General features: G+C 47.7%; 1 protein-coding gene across 1 annotated transcript; it reads left to right on the top strand.

Annotated features, from left to right (window-relative positions):
- The first annotated feature begins 13,721 nt into the window (after positions 1-13,721).
- On the top strand, positions 13,722-16,180 carry RHOB (ras homolog family member B). Its single transcript, XM_045447622.1, has one exon. The coding sequence runs from the start codon at positions 14,112-14,114 to the stop codon at positions 14,700-14,702; it is 591 nt and encodes a 196-aa protein (XP_045303578.1). The 5' UTR covers positions 13,722-14,111; the 3' UTR covers positions 14,703-16,180.
- Positions 16,181-22,264: the final 6,084 nt, after the last annotated feature.

Raw genomic sequence — 22,264 nt, 5'->3', positions numbered from 1 at the left:
GCTCAGTAGGTAAAGCACGTGACTCTTCATCTCAGGGTTGTGAGTTCAAGCCCCACAGTGGGTGTGGAGCCTACTTAAAAAAAAAAAAATCTCAAATCTCAAAAACCATATCATCGAGTAAAAACAGCAAGTTGCAGGAGTGCCTGGGTGGCTCAGTCAGTTAAGCGTCTGACTCTCGATTTTGGCTCAGGTCATGATCTCACAGTTTGTGGGATCGAGCCCCACGTCAGGCTCTGTGCCGACAGCATGGAGCCTGCTTGGAATTCTCTCTGTGCCGCTCTCCCCGACTCTCTCTCCCTCTCTTTCAAAATAAATAAACTTAAAAAATACGAAAACCTCAGCAAGTTGCAGAAGTTATGCAAAGTATGACATTATTTGTATAAAAGCTTAAAACATGTGAAACACTCCCATATATCTTTAGGACACATTCACGTGTAATAAATGAATAAATATATTCATGGAGATACTAAACAACATATATGAGAGAGGGAGGCTATGGAGCAGGATTGGGGAGGGGTGCACAGTAGTTTCTTCTGTACCAAAATGATTTAAAACGTATGTGGGAAATACAAAGATTGGCAAGGCTGGGTGGCAGGTATTCGTCTTTATATTTTTCTTATGCTTGAACCATTATGCAATAAAAATATAAAAGCCTCCGTCCTTCACTCTCCTGACCAGCCGGTTCTATCTTTACCGTAGTCCGATCTCTTCCACATGGGCTTCCCGGCAGCACTCCTGCCACCACGTGGGGTAAAGTGATACAGCATAAAGAGGCCCATGGCATGCTTAGTTTTATTTTATGACAATAGAGCTTTAAGTCAGGGCAAGTTTCAGAGAGAAAGAGAATTGCCTCCAGGGAGGGCTGTTTTCCCAGTGTGGGCTCAAGAAATGTTTAGAGAAGGGTGACTGGTTTGGGCAGGACTTCCTGTCCCAGCCATGCTCTGCGAGTCCTGCCAGCCTCTCATGAGCCATGGCAGCCACGGGATGTAAAGTACAAGGTCAAAGCTTGATGGAGACATCAGGAAGTGTCTACTTGAGCAGACACTGCCTGGGTGGAGAAGCTCATCCAGAGGCCTGCTTCTGGAAGGGAGGGTGTGGGTCACTGAGGAGGGAAAGGAGGATGAGGGGACATTTGGGAAACATACTTCGGGGAAGGGAGTGAACAAAATGGTATTTGCAGCCCAAGAGTTCCAGAGCCACTTCTGTGTGTGGCCTGGGCAACTGTAAAACCCTTGACCTGGACGAGCCTAGAAATAGCAATGAGTTTTCATGCTCCTCTAAACCACTGTGGTAGCTGGTAGCTGGCCACCAGCACAGACTGCTCGATGGAATTTGGTTTTGACATTTACTGGCAGTGCAACCCCAGGCAGGTTATCTAAACTCTCTAATCTCTGTTTCCTTATCTCGACGTGGTGGGGATAATAATAGTGCAACACAAATAAAACTGGCTGGCTCAGTTCTAGCTCATTTCTGGGTTGCTTCTAGAAGATACATAGTTCCCGCTCAAAAATTTTTTTGAAAAGTAATGTAAATATGTATATAAATCTCCCAAAGTGACAAAGGGGAGCTATAGTACAAAACATGTAATTAGAAATTCCTAAACATCTTCTTTACCCAGCAAATTCCCCGGAGCCCTGTCCTCATGGCTGCCTCTCCCCAAATTCTTTCTCATCTCCACTTCTCTCTTGACCACTTCTTTGGCCTTTTGGACAACTTGCTTTTTTTTTCTGAGAGAAGCTTCCGGGCCTTCAAAAATATAAGTTAACTCAGGCTTTCAGTCCTTTTGATTCTCCTTCCCGCTAATAATCATAGGAAAGAGCCTGTGGTCCAGCAGGCAAACCCAGAATCCTCTAGAAAGGGGCGAGTGGGAGGTGCCAACTGAATAGGCCGTGAATATTGATGCCTTTTGTCCCTGTCACAATAGCATCTTGCTCGGGCTTGTCGTAAGATTAGATGAAATAATGCACGTCAAGAATTTAACAGTAACTGATGCAAAGTGCCCAAACCGTTCGTTATGATACCGACTGTTATAGTCACCATTGGCGTCATTATTCCTAGGGACTTCTTTACTTTGTTTAAATTTCAAGAACATGGGGCAAAAGTTCAAAAGGAAGTTCTGAGTTCAACTGTGGTCAAGAGGTTGCGGGGCATTCCCCACGTGAGATGTGCCCCCACAAGCACCTCTCCTTGTGCACCCCTCCACAAGCACCGGGGACATTGCTGTTGTTGATTCAGAGATGGGAGGGACTGTTGGGCAGTCCTCTCATGACTCTGGGAGCCCACCGAAGGGCCCTGACCTTCCCCAGGCCTCCCCTTAGGTGCTGGCCAGAATCCAGGGTGTTCCACGTTCTCTGCTCCCTATGGCCTCCCCAGGGCAGCTCACAATCCACTCCACCTGGAATACCTTGGTAGCGGTGCCTCTGCAGAGGGGCCTCATCCTGCGGCCATCTGACTGTCCCGTCCTGAAGAACTGGCAGGCCTGCAAGGGCAAGGTGAGACCATCCCTGGAGTAGTGACCTGACCTCAGGAATGTCCCTTAAGAAGGGCCTCAGCAGAGCACTGTGTGTCAGAGCCAGGCTCCCAGGAAGGCAGCCAGAGCCTGCGGAGATGGGTTATAGGGACCAGAACTACCTAGATACGAGCAGACTTGGAGAGAGAGTCATTTTCCAAGAACTGAAGGGCTGTTCTATGACAAGGGAGCAGATCCTGTGTTACCTTAGACACAGCTTCCTGGAGCTACGAGAGGGGTCTTCTCCCCTCAGGGCAGTCTAAGTGAGGAATTGTTGTTCTCCTGCCCTGTCAGTGGGGGACTGTGTGTGCACGTGCTCATGGGAGGGGGCGGGACAAGCAGAAGCTGGATGACCCCTCAGGAAGGTCAGCTAACGGTTTTCCAATATGTAGCATGTGTCAGGCACCATGCACCCCAATGTCTATAGCAGTGCTATCAACAATAGACAAATGTCCATCAGCTGACAAATGGATAAAGAAGACGTGGTGCATATATACAATGGAATACTACTTGGCCATCAAAGTGAATAAAACCTTGCCATTTCCAACAACAAGGATGGAACTGGAGGGTATTATGCTAAGTGCAATAAGTCAGTCAGAGAAAGACAGATATCATATGCTTATATGCTTTCACTCATATGTGGAATTTGAGAAACTGAACAGATGAACATAGGGGAAGGGACAGAAAAATAAGATAAAAACAGAGAGGGAGGCAAACCATGAGAGACTCTTCGATACAGAGAACAAACTGAGGGTTGCTGGAGGGGCGTTAAATGGGTGACAAGCATTAAGGAGGGCACTTTTTGGGATGAGCACTTGGGTGTCCTATGTAGCAGATGAATCATTGGGTTCTACTCCTGAAGCCAAGACTACACTGTATGTTAACCAATTCGAAAATAAATTATAAACAAATAAAATAAATAAAATTTAAAAAATACTTTATGTGGCTGAGACTGTTGGTCAGGAGTCCAGTTCTCTTCCATATGGATTTGTCTACATGGCAGATTGAATATCCTGAAAACATGGCAGCCAGGTTCCAAGAAGAAGCTTCCAAGAAGAAGCAAGCCCCAGTGTAAAATCACTCACCAAGCTGCAACCTGCATCAATCTTGCTGATGTCCCATTGGCTTAATCTAGTCACATGGCCACACTCAGATTCCTCATGGGAGGGGACCATACAAGCAGATGAACACTAGGGGGTGTGGTTCATAGAAGGCCACCAAAGTGCCAACATACCACTTAGTTCAAGCCTTCTCTGAACTCCTCAGGCCCCTCCCCTGTGCCCAGTTGTTGTAGCACTTACCACACCAGACTGTTGTACTGTATTGCCACTCATATTTATGGACTGGAGCTCCTTTGAGAACAGGCAATCTACCTGATTCCTCCTGTATCCCACTGGTGGCACCCAGTATGTTTGCAGAATAAATGATCGAATGAGAGTGGCGGCTGCCATTACTTCATAGCTGCCAGATTCAGGCCCTGCCTCTACCTCATAGAGACATCGGAGGTTCAACAGCTGTAAGATGTCACATATGCTAAGTCCCTAAGTAAGCTCCATAAAGTATGGCAGCTATGTCCTAAACCAAGATCCTGGCACACAGGAAGCAACTAACACATGTTAGTGGAATTAATGAAGGAGTGAATGAGGGATTGAACTTTGTAGGCATATCACTGAGATTTCCAAACTATAGATGGATCAACTTCTTTCTTCAGCATATGTTGTGACCAAGCTGAGTAGCAATCACACAACTCCACACTTCAAAGATGAAGCAGTTCCAAGAGAGTTGTCTAAAACAGAGATTTTTCTCATGCTCTCCTTTTTTTTTAAGTTTATTTATTTATTTTGAGAGACAGAGAGAGCAGGAGCAGGGGAGGGGCAGAGAGAGAGGAGAGACAGAATCCCAGGCAACCTCCAGGCTGTCAGGGCAGAGCCTGATGCGGGGCTCAATCTCATGAACCCTGAGATTGTGACCTGAGCCAAAATCAAGAGCCATACCCTTAACCGACTGAGCCTCCTGGGCACCCCTCCATGCTCTCCTTTCTGATTGAGGATCCTCAAGAGGAACAGCTTTGTTTGTGGCTGGAGAAGAAGCAGAGGCTCAGGGATGGCGGGATGAAACATATCCATCACTGCCTCCTCACGATTGTATTGTCTGCTCCCCAGAGTCTGGTTCTGAGCAGGGGCTCCTAATATAGGCTCCGTCTCATGCTATAAATAGCCGCAGGCACATCTTCACTGGAGCCACGTCGGAGTGTGGAAAGCCATTGTGAACTGAACTCCTCCCTATTGCAAAATTCTGACATCATAAGATAACACAAGAAGTGAATCATCTCTGTATAAATACTTTGATTAGATCATTTGCTTTCAAGACTGGAAACAGGGAAGAGAAAAAACTTGGTGTTATTGTCCTCTGGATGTTACAAAAGGGTAACATTCCCTCCTCCCCCAACTGAACGCTAATTACCCCTCAGTTGTGAGAGCAACTTATTCTTCTTTAAAAAAATTTTTTTAATGTTTATTTTTGAGAGAGATAGAGTACGACTGGGGGACGGGCAGAGAGAGAGGGAGACACAGAATCTGAAGCAGGCTCCAGGCTCTGAGCTGTCAGCACAGAGCCCTATGCAGGGCTTGAACATATGAGCCCTGAGATCATGACTTCACCCGAAGTCAGATGATGCTTAACTGACTGAGCCACCCAGGCGCCCCGTAGAATAACTTACTCTTTTTTTTTTTTAATTTTTTTTAATGTTTATTTATTTTTGAGACAGAGAGAGACAGAGCATGAATAGGGGAGGGTCACAGAGAGGGAGACACAGAATCAGAAGCAGGCTCAGCGTGGAGCCTGATGGATGTGGAGCTCGGTCCCACGACCCTGGGATCGTAACCTGAGCTGAGATCAAGAGTCAGATGCTTAACCGACTGAGCCACCCAGGTGCTCCTAGAATAACTTATTATTTAAAAAAAAAAAATTTATGTCTTTATTTTATTTTGAGAGACAGAGTGCAAGTGGGGGGGGGGGGGGGGAGAGGCAGAGAGAGAGGGAGACACAGAATCTGAAGCAGACTCCAGGCTCTGAGCTGTCAGCATAGAGCCCGGCCTGGGGCTCAAACTCACAGACTGTGAGATCATGACTTGAGCTGAAGCTGGATGCTTTAACCGACTGAGCAACCCAGGCTTCCCTAGAATAACTATTCTTATGTAAGACCACATTTCCCTAGATTCTATACTTTGGCATATTTTGTCGTTTTGACCTCAGTTTAAGCAATTCAAAGAAAAGGTCTTGGATAATAAAATTAAATAAAAATGAGTTTTTGCTTTATACATTTTTTTCCACTTTATGAAAGGATTAATGATATTATTTTCTTTAGGTGAGCTCCTTTGATTCATTAAAAATGAAATGTATCTAGTCGGGACTCACAAACTGGTTCTGGCCAAATCCAGCCTGCTTTGCTCGTGCCTTTTCTGGGCAATGCAGTGGTTTGCTTTTCAATTCTGGACTTTGATAACTTAGTACAGCACGTTCTCCGGGTGCTCCCCCAGGCCCCACCACTGCCCAGTGTCTTACACACAGTTATGTGACCTGCTAGACCCCTGTGGACACCTGAGTTTCCAGTCTTGCAGTTTTGCATCTCATGGGGAAACTGAGACGCAGAAAGGAGGGTCTGCCCCAAGCTGAGCAGCTAGGAACTGGGAGCCCGGAAAAGCAGGTCTCCAGCCTCCTGGTGTGAGGCTCCCCTCCCTTTGGTTTACCCAGTCGCCACACCACTTTCCTATAGGTTTTGCTAAAGTAACAATGTATGTATGTGCTTTTGCTAATGTAACAATGTATGTGCCCTCCCAGCAGAGCCCACAGACCTGGCCAGCATTTGCCAGGGTGGATTTTGTCATGTGGGCAGTAGATAATGGCAAGTTCTCCTGATCTTCCTCCTTCCTTTCTGCCCTCCCTTTTTCAGGGTGAGGCAAACCTCACAATGCTGTTACTATCAGGCAGATCTCATGCAGAGAAGGAGGAACATGTTTCTACTTGTCCTGTTGCTACTTCCCCCTTCTCCTCAAATGGCTCTGATTAGAAACTTTGTCCGCACAATAGTTACACAGTCAATGTTTTAGCTGGTGCAAAGAGGTATTTCTTTCTTCTGGAAAAATCCTACTTGGTTGTCAAGGCCCTGCTCAAATGTGACTTCCTGTGTGAAGTCACCTCCACCTTTCATTTAGGTATTAGTGATGTCTCAACCCCCAGTGGGGTGTGTGTGTATCTTTACATGTTGGTTCTGTGCCCTACTTATCCTTTGTGTCCTTCCTTACCCTTCTGTAGTCCCCTCTTCAATCCGTGCTTGCTGAATTGAACTGAGAGGATTGAGGTTTGATAGGAGAGTTCCAGAGAATAATCTACAGCCTCTATTTTACTACCAAAATTGGAAAAGAACTAGATGTTGATCTCTTTGTTGGAAAGGAAAATATGTCATCATGCAGAAAGGCCAAACAGCTCTATTGTTCAAGAAAACACCTCCCAGTGTTGGGATGAGAGTTGGACACATTAGGGAGGGGACTGCTGATTTACAGGGGGTAGATGAAAGGCACTGGGGGTGCCTGGCCTGGAGAGCAGTGACAGAGAGGGGGACAGGGAGGCTCCAGATTGTCCCAACCACAGTGTTCAGCTGCCTGGGCCCTATGAAACAAAACCCAGCAGCAGGTTTAGCACAAATAAAAGGAAAGCATACCCATAGGAAGATTAACAGGTTTCAGGGGGCTCATACAAAAGTGACTCCCTGAGGGGCGCCTGGGTGGCGCAGTCGGTTAAGCGTCCGACTTCAGCCAGGTCACGATCTCGCGGTCCGTGAGTTCGAGCCCCGCGTCAGGCTCTGGGCTGATGGCTCAGAGCCTGGAGCCTGTTTCGGATTCTGTGTCTCCCTCTCTCTCTGCCCCTCCCCCGTTCATGCTCTGTCTCTCTCTGTCCCAAAAATAAAAATAAACGTTGAAAAAAAAAAAAAATTAAAAAAAAAAAAAAAAAAAAAAAAGTGACTCCCTGAGATGATGCATGAGGGAGTAGCTAGGGAGACACATGGACTTGTAGACATTTTAGGGCAGAGCCATCCAATACATGTGTAACGTGAGCCACATGTGTCATTTAGAATTTTCTGTGGGGCGCCTGGGTGGTTCAGTCAATTAAGTGTCCAACTTCGGCTCCGGTCATGATCTCACGGTTTGTGAGTTCGAGCCCTGCACCGGCCTTGTGCTGACAGCTCGGAGCCTGGAGCCTGCTTCGGATTCTGTGTCTCCCCTCTTTCCACCCCTCCCTCACTTGTGCTCTGTTTCTCTCTCAAAAATAAATAAACATTATGGAGCACCTGGGTGGCTCAGTCGGGTAAGCATCTGACTTCGTCTCAGGTCATGATCCTGAGCTTCATCGGTTCGGGCCCCACATCGGGCTCTGTGCTGACAGCTCAGAACCTGGAGCCTGCTTCAGATTCTGTGTCTGTCTCTCTGCCCTTCCCCTGCTTGCACTCTGTTTGTCTCCCCAAAATAAACATTAAAAAAAATTAGGGGTGCCTGAGTGGCTCAGTCATTTGGGTGTCTGACTCTTGGTTTCAGCTCAGGTCATAACCTCACGGTTTGTGCGATCGGGCCCCGCATTGGGCTCTGCACTGACAGTGCAGGGCCGGCTCGGGATTCTCTCTCTCCTTCTCTCTCTGCCTCTCCCTTGCTCGTGCTCTCTGTCTCTTTCTCTCTCAAAATAAATAAATAAATAAATTTAAATAAAAATTTAAAATGCTCTGGTTGTCACATTAAAAAACCATAAAAAAGAGGTAAATTATTTTGAATTATATATCCAAGTATATCCAACATATTAAATCTAATATATTAAAAATACATTCAGTTATCTAAAATATATCATTTCAATATGTAATTAATATAAAAATTATTAATGGACTATTTTACATGTTTTTCAATCTGAGACTTCAAATTGTAGTTTTTATTTTATAGTTACAGCCCATCTTAATTCAGGTGCTAAATTTTCATTGAAAATACTCAGTCTGTATTTAGAGTTTATAAAATTTCCAGTAGGGAAAAGTAGATTCACATAGCTAAGTTGTTTCAAACATATGTAAAAGTTTCCCAGTAGCTGAATTAAATATCAGTTTTATCTTTTTATTTTTTTGTGGTCCATATGAGAATTCACTTAATTCTCTCTTTTTTCATTATTACTGAGCTATAATTGACACAAAACATTGGGTAAGTTTTAGGTGTACACGTTTAAAGTGTTGATGTGATATACTTCCATATTGCAAAATGATTACCACCACAGCCACACCTCCATCATGTCGCATAATTACCATTTCTTTTTTGTGGTGATGGCATTTATTATCTACTCTCTTAGCAACTTTCAAGTATTAATGCTGTATTTTTAACTACAGTTACCACGTGCCTTAGATCCCTAGAACTTACTCATCTAGTAACTGGAAGTTTGTACTGTCTGATCAACATCTACCCATTTCCTCCACCCTGAATATCAGTTTTTCAATTTCAATTTCAATTAATTAAAATCAGATAACATTAAAAACTTAGCTCAGCAGCATGAGCAGCATTTCAAGTGTCCAACAGCCACATGTGGCCAGTGGCTACTGGATTGGACAGTGCAGTTTAAGGGTGATTAGGAGGTGGTCCATTGCCCACTGCCTACTCGCCTTGACCTGGCCCTAGGCTAGACAGATGGGTGTCTTATCAGAGTTCAATGCCCACATTCTGAAGTTTAACAGTTTAGCTATGGTGGTTCTGTGAGCCCAGCCTTCCCTGTGTTAGGCCTGGGTCACACTGGGTCACAATCCCAGGGCAGGACTGGGATGTTTTACCCAGTAAAAGCTGTTGCTTTTACCTGAGACCTCAGAAAGCGGCTCGAAGGCTCAGCTCTGTAACTCATGGCCGAATGTGCTCAAAAGGACCAGACGGGACCACTTTGGTTTTCCCATATTGCAATAGCATGTGTAGTTCTAGAAGAGCCTTTCCCTTTTCAGAACTCATTGCACTGAGATGGAAGGTTGACAATTTTTCTAGAGACTTGAAGCTACTCCTCAAGTTGGAAAAAAAATTAAAAAATCAAATGCTGTCAGGAATGTCTATGGCATTGTTGATTCCCAGTAAATGTTTGCTGGCAAAATAAGCATAACTTCTAATTACACCAGAATATCCAACAACTGCTTTCTTAACTAGGGGGAAAAAATAAGATGGTTTTTGTGGTTGAAGTTGTTTTACATTTCTGTGTATTACATGTAGGGCAAAAGAGATCCATTTTTTATGTAAATTAGCAAAATTCCATAGCTTTATGTCTCTTTCTTTGAATCTCTTTTAAAGTTTTTTTTTAAAGCTTATTTTTAATTCTGTGTGTGTGTGTGAGAGAGAGACAGAGAGAGAGAGAGAGAGAGCGCATGAGCAAGTGCAGGAGAGGGGCAAAGAGAAAGAGAGGATCCCAAGCAGGCTCTGAGAACTCTGTGTGGAGCTCAATGTGGGCGCCATCCCTCGAACCATGAGATCATGACCCAGGCCAAAACCAAGAGTGGGACACTTAACTGACTGAGCCACCTAGGCGCCCTTCTTGGAATCTCTTTCAGAAGTTACTATTTATGGAGCTCCTGGGTGGTTCAGTTGGTTAAGCAGTTAAGTGTCCCACTCTTGATTTAGGCTCAGGTCATGATTCCAGGCTTGCAGGATTGAGACTCATGTGGGGCTCAGCAGCGTGGGACAGCATGGAGTCTGCTCAAGATTCTCTCTCTCAAGGGGCGCCTGGGTGGCGCAGTCGGTTAAGCGTCCGACTTCAGCCAGGTCACGATCTCGCGGTCCATGAGTTCGAGCCCCGCGTCGGGCTCTGGGCTGATGGCTCGGAGCCTGGAGCCTGTTTCCGATTCTGTGTCTCCCTCTCTCTCTGTCCCTCCCCCGTTCATGCTCTGTCTCTCTCTGTCCCAAAAATAAATAAACGTTGAAAAAAAAAAAATTAAAAAAAAAAAAAAAAAGATTCTCTCTCTCTGTCTCGGTCTGCCTCTTTCCCCGATCCCTCTCCCCTGCTCACACATGTGCGCTGTCTTTCTCACTCTCTAAAATTAAAAAAAAAAAAAAAAAGTTTATTTAGGAAGGAATTAATTTCTTTTTTTACATTAAAAATTTATTGTTTGTTTTAGAGAGAGAGAGAGAGCACGTGTGAGTGGGGGAGAGGGGCAGAGGGAGAGAGAGACAATCTTAAGCAGGCTTCATGCTCAGCACAGAGCCAGCCACAGGATGCAATCCCAGGACCCTAGGGTCATGACCTGAACCAAAATCAAAAATTCGATGTTTAACTGACCCAGGCACCCCATGGAAGGAATTAATTTCTTAAGTGTATATGACAATAGTTAATATGTGTGTATAAATATATCTGTGATGAATTCCTAAAGAATCTACTTGTAAAACACATACCATAGATATACACATATATAGTACTACATACACATGTAAGTTTCTTTAAGGGGGGGGAAAACCATTAAGATTGCCACAAGGTGGCACTAAAATCTAATGAACATTCCAGTCTCTGGTCTTGTCTGAGAGCAGTTGGGGGTGATTTAAAGGATCTGTAGGAAATGCTGGACAAAAAAGAAAACCAAACAAATTAAACTGAAGATTGGAGAAAGATTAACATCTCCCTTTGTCTGAGGGATAATTTCCCTCTCTCACTGGTGTGGTATCTGCCATACAGTGGATCTATATGTTAATAAAACTAATTTTTAAAATGAATTCTTCTTCTGGCGGAGTCCTCGCTCTTGCCGGCAATGGGAGTGTCCGGTGAAGGGAGAAGGGAGGCAGGGAGGAGTCTGTTTGACACATCACCTAGTTTGGAAAAGTTTATCTTGTGAGTGGTGGAGTCTTTGAAGTAGTCAGTCTCCACAGAATTTGTCGACGTCTCCGGGACGTAAAAATGAATACCACGAAGAGAAGTAGCTGCAGAGCACGGGTTTTTCTATTTGTTTACTTTGGCATATTTACCAACTGAGTATTTTTAGAAATTATTGCGATATTGAAATTCAGGCTTGGAACACTCATATATTATGTCTGAGAATCAGGAAATGAGTGAATTGAATCCTTCTTCCTGATTCTTTGTATTTCAGTTTTTTAAAAAATACATGGCACAAAGCTTTAATTGTTTGATATTTTCTTAATATTTGAAGCTTAAGAGCATAGCCAAGGTTCCCAAGCTATATTAAGACAAAGAAAAGCCATGTAAACAATACAGCTATAAACGGTTTTGACTAAAAGAAGAAAAAAATAAGATTTTTTTAATAGGCAAAAGAAAGAAAGGAAGAAGAAAAATTTGCTGATAGGAGCCCTAAACCAATGATCAAAAAACCTCTTCTTTTCTCCCATGGGATCCTACTGAGCAAAAATTACTTGTTGACAATTTAGTCCCTTAAATCCGGAAAACAAGAACAGTGGAGCTTATCCAGTATGAGGGAAGCCCTTTGGGGCATTTGAATATGTTCCCTATGGGACAGGCTCTAGGGGTTAGGGCACTACTGTCTTATTTGACTTGTTATATCTGTGGTGTTCATGTAGAGACCCAGACCTCAAAATATGAATCATAGGAGAAAATACCACAGCTTGGTGACAGCTGGCTGCATGGGTTCGGTTGGATGGTTGTTAAGGGGGAGTCTGGAGTCTGAGGTAGGAGATCCCCAGAAAGTTCTGAGCATTTGGGCGAATTCTCAACAGTCATTTAGTGATTCTTGCATAGAGCCAGGCATTGTGGTAGGTCTTCAAGATGCTGAGAGAAGATGGAATTTTGGCTCTCTACCAGCTTCCAGTCTTAGACAGGGAGGCAGAAACCTGAGGCCATAACTTCGTCCTGATGTGTGGGTCTCTCCTTTGCTGAAAAACCAATAAGCATCCCACTGCCTCTAAAATGGATATGCCCCAATCTGTTCAGTTGGTACTTTAGCCCTCCATGATTAGCCTCCACCTGAGTTTCGACTCTCTCTCTCCATCAAGTGCAGTCGCACTAAGCTATTCCCTGTTCTTAGAGTATGTCTTCCTCCTTCCTACCTCTCTCCTTTTTTAAGGCTTTGCCTCCTTCGAGGAAGCCCTCCCTCTGTCCCCACCCCTCCTTCTTCTGTCCTGTGAAATTCTTTGCCTTAGGTCCTTTTAGATCAGAGTTTGGGATAGATGAATCAAGTCCTGGTGTGTAGGAGGAGACCTAGCACCCTACCAGAGACTAACTTGCTGGGTCCTCACCTGCAAGTCCTCTGTCCGCCCCTCTCTGTCCCCTGTCTCAGGCCTCATCCTCTACTTGCCTAATGGGGTGGGAGGTTGTTGGATTTTATTGTACTGTTTACTTCTGACAGTTCTCAGCCTTACTACCAGGACCCGAATTCATCATGCAACCCCTGGCTGAGGCTGCCTTTTGCTGCCTGGTAACTTCCTCCAAGTGGACATAAAGTCCTGCACCCAGTCTCAATCTTCCTTTTTCACGGGTCTCTCCCTCCCTAATCCTCACCTAGAGATGGGGGTGTGTGTGTAGGGGGTGGGGCAGGAAGAGGGTAGGCGATAGGACTTGAAGAGCTAGAAGCTAGGCCCAGGACCACCCAGCTCACAGTCAGCTTTTGGTCTCTGTGTCCAAACCTAGGGCTGTCCCAGGGAAGAGTACAAGGGTGGGGGGAGTTGGGAGTGGCGGAGTAGGTGAGGGAAAGGGCCGCTTCTAAGGGTAAAGAAAAAAACCTTGCTCGGAAACAAACGTGTGTGTGTGTGAGCGCGCGTGTGTTTATTTAAAAACAAAACCGCTTAAAGGAGCCGCTCCCTCCCCCACAGGGCCGGCCACCGCTGGGAGTTTGCAAGGAAGCGGGACGATTTTGAGCCAACGCCCCACAAAGTGCAGCCTCTCTCGGATCCGCTCGCCCAGGCCCCGCAGGCTCCCGGCCGCCAGCTCCGGGCCCGGGCTGGCTGCGAACAGGACGCGGGAAAGAGGAGGGGGGAACCCTGGTGCGGCCAGAGCCCCGCAGCGACAGCGGAGGCGCAGACTCCCCAGTCGCCGCCTCTCCCAGCCCCGCGGCCTGGGCCGTCAATCAAGCTCGGCCGGCCCCGCCCCTGGGCTGCAGCGGGTGGCCAATCAGAGTCGAGCTCCGCAGCGATGAGCTCAGTCGGCTCGCTTCCCATTGGGCGGCTATATTAAGAAAGTGGCCGAACTCTTTAAATAGCGGGCGCTAGGGCCGCAGCCCGCATCTGCCACCGCAGTCTGCCTGTAGTCAGTGCTCTCTTGTATCCCGGGCGACACCTATAGAAACTGGGGAAGGGACCCGGCCGGCTCCGCTGCTCGAGCCACCGTTTGCGCACAAAGGCACCGACCCCGGGCCCGGGGCGAGAAGAGCGGCCACCGCCCCCGAGCAGCGCGGAGACCCACGGCGCGCCCTATGCCCCCGCGCCCCCGCCACGGCAGCCTGAGCGCACCGAGAGAACGCGCCACCGCGGGGCCCGGGTGCAGCTAGCGACCCTCGCCCCCAGCGCGCAGCCCGAGGTGAGCAGTGAGCGGCGAGCGGGACGGCAGCGAGGCGTTCGCGGGCCCCCTCCTGCTGCCCGGGCCCGGCCCGCTCATGGCGGCCATCCGCAAGAAGCTGGTGGTGGTGGGCGACGGCGCGTGCGGCAAGACATGCCTGCTGATCGTGTTCAGTAAGGACGAGTTCCCCGAGGTGTACGTGCCCACCGTGTTCGAGAACTATGTGGCCGATATCGAGGTGGACGGCAAGCAGGTGGAGCTGGCGCTGTGGGACACGGCGGGCCAGGAGGACTACGACCGCCTGCGGCCGCTCTCCTACCCAGACACCGATGTGATCCTCATGTGCTTCTCAGTGGACAGCCCCGATTCGCTAGAGAACATCCCCGAGAAGTGGGTGCCCGAGGTGAAGCACTTCTGCCCCAACGTGCCCATCATCCTGGTGGCCAACAAGAAAGACCTGCGCAGCGACGAGCACGTCCGCACGGAGCTGGCCCGCATGAAGCAGGAACCCGTGCGCACGGATGACGGCCGCGCCATGGCCGTGCGCATCCAAGCCTACGACTACCTCGAGTGCTCCGCCAAGACCAAGGAGGGCGTGCGCGAGGTCTTCGAGACCGCCACGCGCGCGGCGCTGCAGAAGCGCTACGGCTCCCAGAACGGCTGCATCAACTGCTGCAAGGTGCTATGAGGGCCGCGCCCGCCCTGCCTGCCCCTGCCGGCGCGGCTCCCCCTCTCGGGCTCGACCCTCCCCCTCCACACCGAGCCCGAAGAAGGGGAGACCTGCGTCCCCCAAGGACCCCACCGGACTGCCTGACGTCTGCCTTTCGGCCCGGCAGCTGTGACCCGGCGGCTCTGGGATCGCCGTGGGAGGCACTGGGCGCCCCCTTTCCAGTGTCTGTGTGCGTCGGGCTGTGTTGCACAGGCCCGGGCGCCCCGCTGAGTGCCAAGGGTCCCCTGAGCACCCCTTTCTGAAGAGCCGAGCCTCTTCGGAGTGTGTGGCTGTGTGTTTGTTCGATTCCCCCGCCCCACTTTCACCCACCCCCGCCTCTGATCCCGGGAGAAGAGCTTGGCGCCGGGGTGCAGCCGCGCCCCATCAGATGCGCGCCCGGAACCAGCGAGCGCCTGCTGTCCCTTGTCTGTAACATAGACCGCGGGAACTGCGGGAGGGGAGGGCTGGGGAGGATGGGGTGTTATATAAATATAGATATAATTTTATTTTCGAAGGTAGGATGGTGTTATTTAATGGTGGTGGTGGGTGGAGTGACAGGGCGCCAGAACAGCTCCGGCCCACCTTGGGTCGGGCGCCCATCCAAGCATGAACAGGACTTGGCAATCTTTCCAACCCCTGGGGAAGACTTTTGCAACAGCCTTGGGGCTGAGAGGACACAGCTTCCAGACTCACGTCTCCTGCGGGCCAGCCCCAGGCGAACCCCTCACTAGCCCTGGGCTGGAGGAGGGAGAGAGGGCTTTGGGTTGTTTTTTTTTTGCCATAAGCGAACTTTGTGCCTGTCATACAAGTGGAAATTGTTCATTCCAAGAAACTGATGTTATTTGATTTATTTAAAAGCTAAAACTTGCTGGGGTTTTTTTTGAAAGAATTCTTTGCACAATTGTTTTATTGTTTGACACTTAATGCACTTGTCATTTGCATAAGACAGTAGCATTCTGACCACCCTTGTACGCTGTAACCTCATTTACTTCTGATGTTTTTTTTTTTTAAAGATGATGATGACTTTTAAACAAGAGGAAAAAGAAACCACTAATTATTGTTTTAGTTTTCTTGAAAAAAAAAGTGGCAACACTGTTTTGCGATTTTATTTGTGCAGGTATGCGCACTATTTTGATAAAAGGGCAGTAACAAGTATTGGGACCTATTTAACCCCCTCCTTTTTTTTTTCTTCACAAGGCAGTCTTTAAAGCTATGTGAAATTTTCTCTGCATCTCTGTACAGAGAATGAACCTACCCCTACCCCTAGTCTCTCCTTTCTCCCCCTCCCTTCCCCACCCAGTGGTACTTCTACTAAATTGTTGTCTTGTTTTTTTATTTTTTAAATAAACTGACAAATGACAAAGTGGTGAGCTTATGATGTTTACATAAAAGTTCTATAAGCTGTGTATACAGTTTTTTTATGTAAAATATTAAAAAGACTATGATGATGACATTTATAAAATGGCTCTTGTGATTTAATAGCGTGTGGGGGCAAGGAGAGACTTCTAGGCAAGATCCTTCTTGCCGCCACTCTTTCCCTCATGGTGTTTGGAGTAAATGAGGCTGAAATCCTTTGGGGATGTGTGGGGGGTTGGGTGGCACGGGAGACCAGTTGCTCCTGTCCCCATCCCAGAGGAAGATGAGTGGGGGACCCAAGCACCCAGTGCCAAAGTCTCTGGCCTAATGCATACTGTCTGCCTGTAACACCGTGTCTAAGTCCGTGGGTTCTTACTCCTTGAAACTTGGAAGGTTGTCATTCGTGCATGTTAAATTAGGTAACCTTTTTGTGTTTGTCACAGATGTGGGGCCGAGGTCTCTAGCTAGGAGGCTGGTTACCGGGTTCCCTTCACATCCTCAAGGGGTTCCACAGTACCCCAGATTGCAGGTTGTTACCTTTCTAGCTGGAGCTCCTAGGTGGAAGGGGAGCGCCCAAATCAGGACCTGATTCTTCTTTCATCAAACTTTTGTCTCGGTGTGTGTCTATACAGAACCTAGAATGCTGTATTCTAAGTTCAGAGAATGGCCACATCACGGACAGAACACTGGATGTTTGGGGTGGCTGTGATTTAAAGCTGGGGCAGCCACATTGTGAGATTTAATCAGGATGAGCTCCAAATTCAGACACTTAGCCAACTGCAGGGGGTCTCAGAAGCAGCTAGGCAGGGCAGAGTGATACTTGGAGACCACACCAAAATCCTGCTCCAGGCATGATGGCTCAAATCTGCCAGCTCTCAGCAGTTTCTAGGGAATGTGGCTGATAGCGTTCACCTCTCCCAGCTACCTAAGATGTGCGGTTTTTGTTTTGGGAATCCGCACTTTCTGACTTTCCAGCCCTTAGCTGCTCTCCCTATCTCCCTGCACACCCAGGGCTGAGACCGAGGAGTTTCCTTTTGAAGTCATTTGCTTGAAAGCTTGAGGCTTCTGTTCCCTGTCTTTCCAGACACCCAGGGTCTTTTGTTGTGTGAGGCAAACCTGGTCGCTGGTGACCTTTCACCCACTTAAATGTGTCCAGAACAGGGCCTCCTGCACAGCCAGGCCCATAGGCCAACAGAGGGGAATTGTCTGGGCTTCTCCAAGGGCAGAGTGGGAGATGGTCCACCCGGGCTGGCTTCTTCTATGAGCCACTGCCTCCCCCCTTTCCTTGGCCCCCCAGCCCCACTCACCTCCATCCCCAGAGCCTACTGTTTCTTCCTTGCTTAAAGACAAAACTGCCCATTGAAAAACAAAGTGTTGATTTGCAGGTTTTACAGCTAGCAAATGCTCCTGTACCAGGGAGTGCAGGACTCTGGAGAAGAGCTCAGGCTTGGGCTCAATGCCCAGGACTCAGCTTTGTAACCAGCCAAGAGCCGGAGAGCCACCCAGCCCTCTGAAAGGGCCTTTTCTGAGTTTCCTGCCTGCTCAAATCTGCCTGGTAGCTAAAAGCTGTCTGGTTTTTTAATTTTTTTATTATTATTTTTTTTTTATTTTGGGAAGACAACCACCCAGATGACGCATGGCAGCCTGAGTTATGCTTGTTTTAAAATGCATGGCATTTAATAATCCTGCCGGAACACACTCTTCTTGCTGCATTAGGATCCAACTGGAAAATATAAAGATGAATTGCTGTAGGCTGGAAAATCAATTAGGAAAAAGAGGTAAAACATCTGGTGTTACTCTTAGGATATGAAAATTCATTTTGCACATTTAAAATAAATGTGCTGAGTTCATTTAATTGCCTGTTGAGCTGTTTCGTAGAGAATAGTGGGGTGTTTCATTGATCCCGGGCATTTCATAGCAAGGGGCACTGGCTTGGGTTCTCGTTTAATCTTAATTTTAAACCAATCTGGATTGTATTTCTAAGTTCTTTTTCACATGTGTGTACTTCTTTTTCCGTGTACTTAGAATGGTGGTTTTCAAACCTAACCATGCATCAGAATCGCATGGAGGGCTGGTTAAAACACAGATGGCTAGGCCTAGCCCCCCGAGTTTCTGATCCAGCGGGCCTGAGGTGGGGACCCCAAATTTCAATTTCTAGCAAGGTCCTAAGTGATGCTGATGCCGTGGGTCTGGGGCCCTCAGTTTGAGAACCACTGACTCAAAATGAGGGAGAGTCCTTGTCAGTGTACAGAGGAGGGGGTCATCTGGTAGGAGAGTAGATGGAATTCCTCGGACTTAGGGGGTCGCACCCCCACCCCTTGCAGTCCCAACTTCCTTACCCCAGAGAGTCCAGCACTTTCTGAGACCTTCCCTTCTGAGATGAACCACACATAACCCCTATCTTCTCTACCTTCTTGGGCAAAGGGGGCTTTCACGCCCTTCTAGAGATTTATTTCTGCCACTTCTGAATTCAGAATGCAGCAGCTCTCTGTAATTCATCCAGCACTGGCACCTACTTTGTCAGCTCTGCTGAGATGAGAGAGAGATACAAAAGCAAATAGGGCAAAGTCTTTGCGCTGGTGGGCTGGGCAGTTCCAGGAATACATTCACTAAGGCACTGAAGACAGTGTGCTCAAATGGAGGCATTAGGCCCAGGGCACAACAGGAGCCTGGGAAGTTGGGGAGGGCTTCTTGGAGGAGGGGACATTTGAACTGAGTCTTAAAGCAGGATAGAGTGATGTGTAGGTGGGAGATACAGCTTCTTTGTATTCCTGTGGGGCCTGGCCTCTGGGGAATAAAGCTCTCTTGGGTGGGAACCACCTTCCACTTTTAGGCCCTCTGGCATATATTTCTTCAGTCAAGAAAAATGATGTTACCCAGCCAAGTCAAACACAGCCTCTCCCCTGCCTTCCCTGTCCACACACAGGCCAGTAGAGAAGGTTGGTGATGATGACGGTTTCATTGTTTTCTCTGTGCCTTCCAGGGAGGCGGGGCGGATACGGGGACTGGCTTTGTGGTCACTGTGCTCCTGGGAAACACACAGCCTGGGCTCAAGGAGGCTGGAATACCACAAAGGGACCTTGTACTCTGGCCCACTGGGGGACAGTCCCTTTCCACTTTACTTGGCCCATCTTCCGGCTGGAGGGAGAACCTGAGCAGTCAGGCTGTCCCTCCTGGCCCCAACTCTCAGCAGGCCCCTTTTCTGGCCTGAGAGATAAGAGTCTGGAAGACCCAGGTCATTCCTTCCTGCCCATTCTTTTAGTCATAAGTATTTCCTGTATGAGGAAGAGACTCTGTGCCTAGCATCATGCCAGGAGCTTGGGACCCAGTAGACAAATGGGCAAGTATCTTCTGTCCCCTCATAGGGCTTTCCGTCTAGTTCGTGTGTCTGAAAGATGTAATAATAATGATGCTGATGAGAGCTAATATTTATTGGCTCAGCATTGGGCCCTATTCTAAGCCCTTCATCTGTATCATTTTATTTAGTCTCTGTATTAGTTATCTGTTGTTGCATAACAGATTATCTCAAAACTTAGTGGCTAAGAATAGCATTTATTATCTCACAGTTTTTGTGAGTCAGGAATACAGATACAGCTTAGCTGGGTCCTCTGGCTCAGGGTCTCTGCTAAAACTCTAACTAAGGTATTGGCTGGGGCTGGGTTCTTCTCAAGGCTCCCCTGGAGAATCTGGCCCACTCACTCGGTTGCTGGCAGGATTCAGTTCTCATTGGCTGAGGCCACATATTCAACTCCTCACCAGTAGGCCTCTCCATAGGGCATTCACAACATGGAAGCTTGCTTCATCAGTGCAAGTGAGAGAGAAGATCCAGGGAGAGAGAGAGTGTAGGCAAGACCATCCTAATCTTGGAAGTGACATCCCATTACTTTTGCTGTGTTCTATTTATTAGAAACAAGTAACTGAGTCCAGCACGTACTCAGTGGGAGCATATTACCTAAGGACAAGCATACCAGAAGGTGGGACCATGGGGGACCATTTAGAAGCAGTACACCATAATCTCTATGACAACTCTCAGGTAAATAGTGTTATCCTCACTTCCTAGTGGGATAACTGAACCGTACGAGGTTAGACAACTTGCTCATGGTCACAGAACACATACAGATTTGAGCCCAGGCAGTCTGGCTCCAGGACAATGGCCTTACATACATGGTGGGAGGATGATTTGAGAAAAATAACCCTGACTGCCGTGTGGAGGATGGTTTGGAACAGGGAAAGCCAGAGGCAAGAAGGGCAGTCAGGAAGACTTTTTTCCTGGTCTAGGTAGAGATGAGAAGGCCTGAACCAAGGCTCTGACGTGGGGAGGAGAGGGCAGATTGGAAAGGCATTCAGGAGGCAGAAGGTATGGGAATCTGAGTGGGAGGCACCATGCTGACCCCTAGGATTCTGATGTGGGTGATGCTGAGGATGCCATTATTTAAGGCAAAACAGAGTAAACAGAGGACAGGCAGATTTGGAGGCAGGGCTCTGGAAGGACATGTTGAGTATGGCTTTAGATATAGTGAGTATGGGGTACCACTGTGCTCATTCTCCTCACCTTCCTTCTCACACTACCATCTTGTACTTTCTGTAGAGTTGGACCAGTGTGTGCTGCTCAGGTCATGGCGAAGGTCACAGCTTTTATGGATGAGAAAAATCTCCCCTGAAGGGAGGAGACATTCATCAGATCACCCTCCTTGGAAGAAGCAAGTGCTGGGATAGGTCTTAGAAAGTTAGGCAACAGGGGAAGGGGTCTCCTTCATCTCCCTGAGGACCTGCTGTAGGTGATTTTAAGGTCTTGCTGGGTGAGGGGAGGAGACGTTTGCTCTAGGTGAGTGGCCAGGGTAGACAGAGACCCTATGAGGGCCATTCATGTTCTGTGGGCTTCAGGAGTAACCATACTCAATGGCCAGTTGCAAGTTATGCCCGGTAAATAACAAATTCCCTTCTGTTCTTTTGGAACCTTCAGTAAAATCTTGCTAAATGTTCCAGCCTGGCTTTATTTAGCTCTGCTGTGGAGATTTAAGGGAAGACTATCATCCATGCCTGGGCAATAAGTTCACTTATTTATTTTTGAGAAAGAGAGAGAGAGAAAGAGAGCATGAGCATGAGTGGGAGAGGAGCAGAGAGAGAAAATCCCAAGCAGGCTCTGCCCTGTCAACATGGATGGGGCCCGATGTGGGGCTCAAACTCATGAACCATGAGATCATGACCTGAGCTGAAATCAAGAGTTAGATGCTTAACCGACTGAGCCACCCAGGCACCCCACTTTTTTTTTTTTTAAGTTTATTTATTTTTGATAGAATGAGCATGACTGGGGAAGGGGCAGAGAGAGAGGGAGGGTTGAGAAGCAGCACTTCTGAGGGGCTTCCATCATGGTGGTTTCATCCGGAATCAGAACAGGTATCCTTGGGATAAAAATATTCTGGGATAAGATTCGTGGTTGTGATGGTCATCTGTCCTTCTCTACATGGATCGGTTTCCTCACTGCTAGCCACAAGTCAGGACGCCTATGTGGCACTGATGGCACATAGTTGGATGGGTTTATGGGTCAGCTGAGCAAAGAGGGAGCCATCAGAGAATAGGTGGCAGCAGAAGTGTTGGAGAAGGGATAAGATGCCCTGGGAAGAGTACGTAGAGGGAGAGGAGACTGTAAACTAGATCAGAAGCTCCACGATGAGCCTAGAGGCCATGCCTGCTCCATCACTGCTGAGTCTCTAATGCCCAATATGGTGCTTGGCACATACTAGAACCTCAATAAGCTGCAGAATGAATTAATTAATTAAAGAAGAGACAGAGATTTTGGGAGCACGCACTTCTAAGAGACCCAAAGAAGTGGCAGAGGTTTGCAACAGCTGCTGTGGAGAATAAGGGGAAACATTGTTAAAGAATGGCTGGGCTACGTGGAGGGTCCAGCAGTCCTTAGGTGCTGGGAAAGAAAAAAGCAGGGAAATTGCTCTGTTTTGACATGAGATACATGTAACGCAGCAGTGACGAGTAACCAAATATTTTCATCTTGGGGGCTGAGTCGAGGGCAGTTAAGAGAGTGTTCCTGCACGGCAGGGCTTTGGGCCCTGACAAAACCAACTGAGAGAAGGTGCCTGGCCCAACAGGCTCCCTGGGGAAATACTCCCAGTGATCCTGGGATGAGCAAGCAGAAGAGAAGCACATTTCCAGGGCTCTAGGCCACC

This window comes from Leopardus geoffroyi, chromosome A3 (assembly GCF_018350155.1).
Source record: "Leopardus geoffroyi isolate Oge1 chromosome A3, O.geoffroyi_Oge1_pat1.0, whole genome shotgun sequence".
Classification (NCBI taxonomy): domain Eukaryota; kingdom Metazoa; phylum Chordata; class Mammalia; order Carnivora; family Felidae; genus Leopardus; species Leopardus geoffroyi.
This window is presented reverse-complemented; position numbering and strand designations above follow the sequence as displayed.

What these genes read in the sequence shown, in the direction of transcription:
- RHOB (XM_045447622.1), top strand. Translation starts at nt 14,112, where the DNA reads ATGGCGGCCATCCGCAAGAAGCTGGTGGTGGTGGGCGACGGCGCGTGC.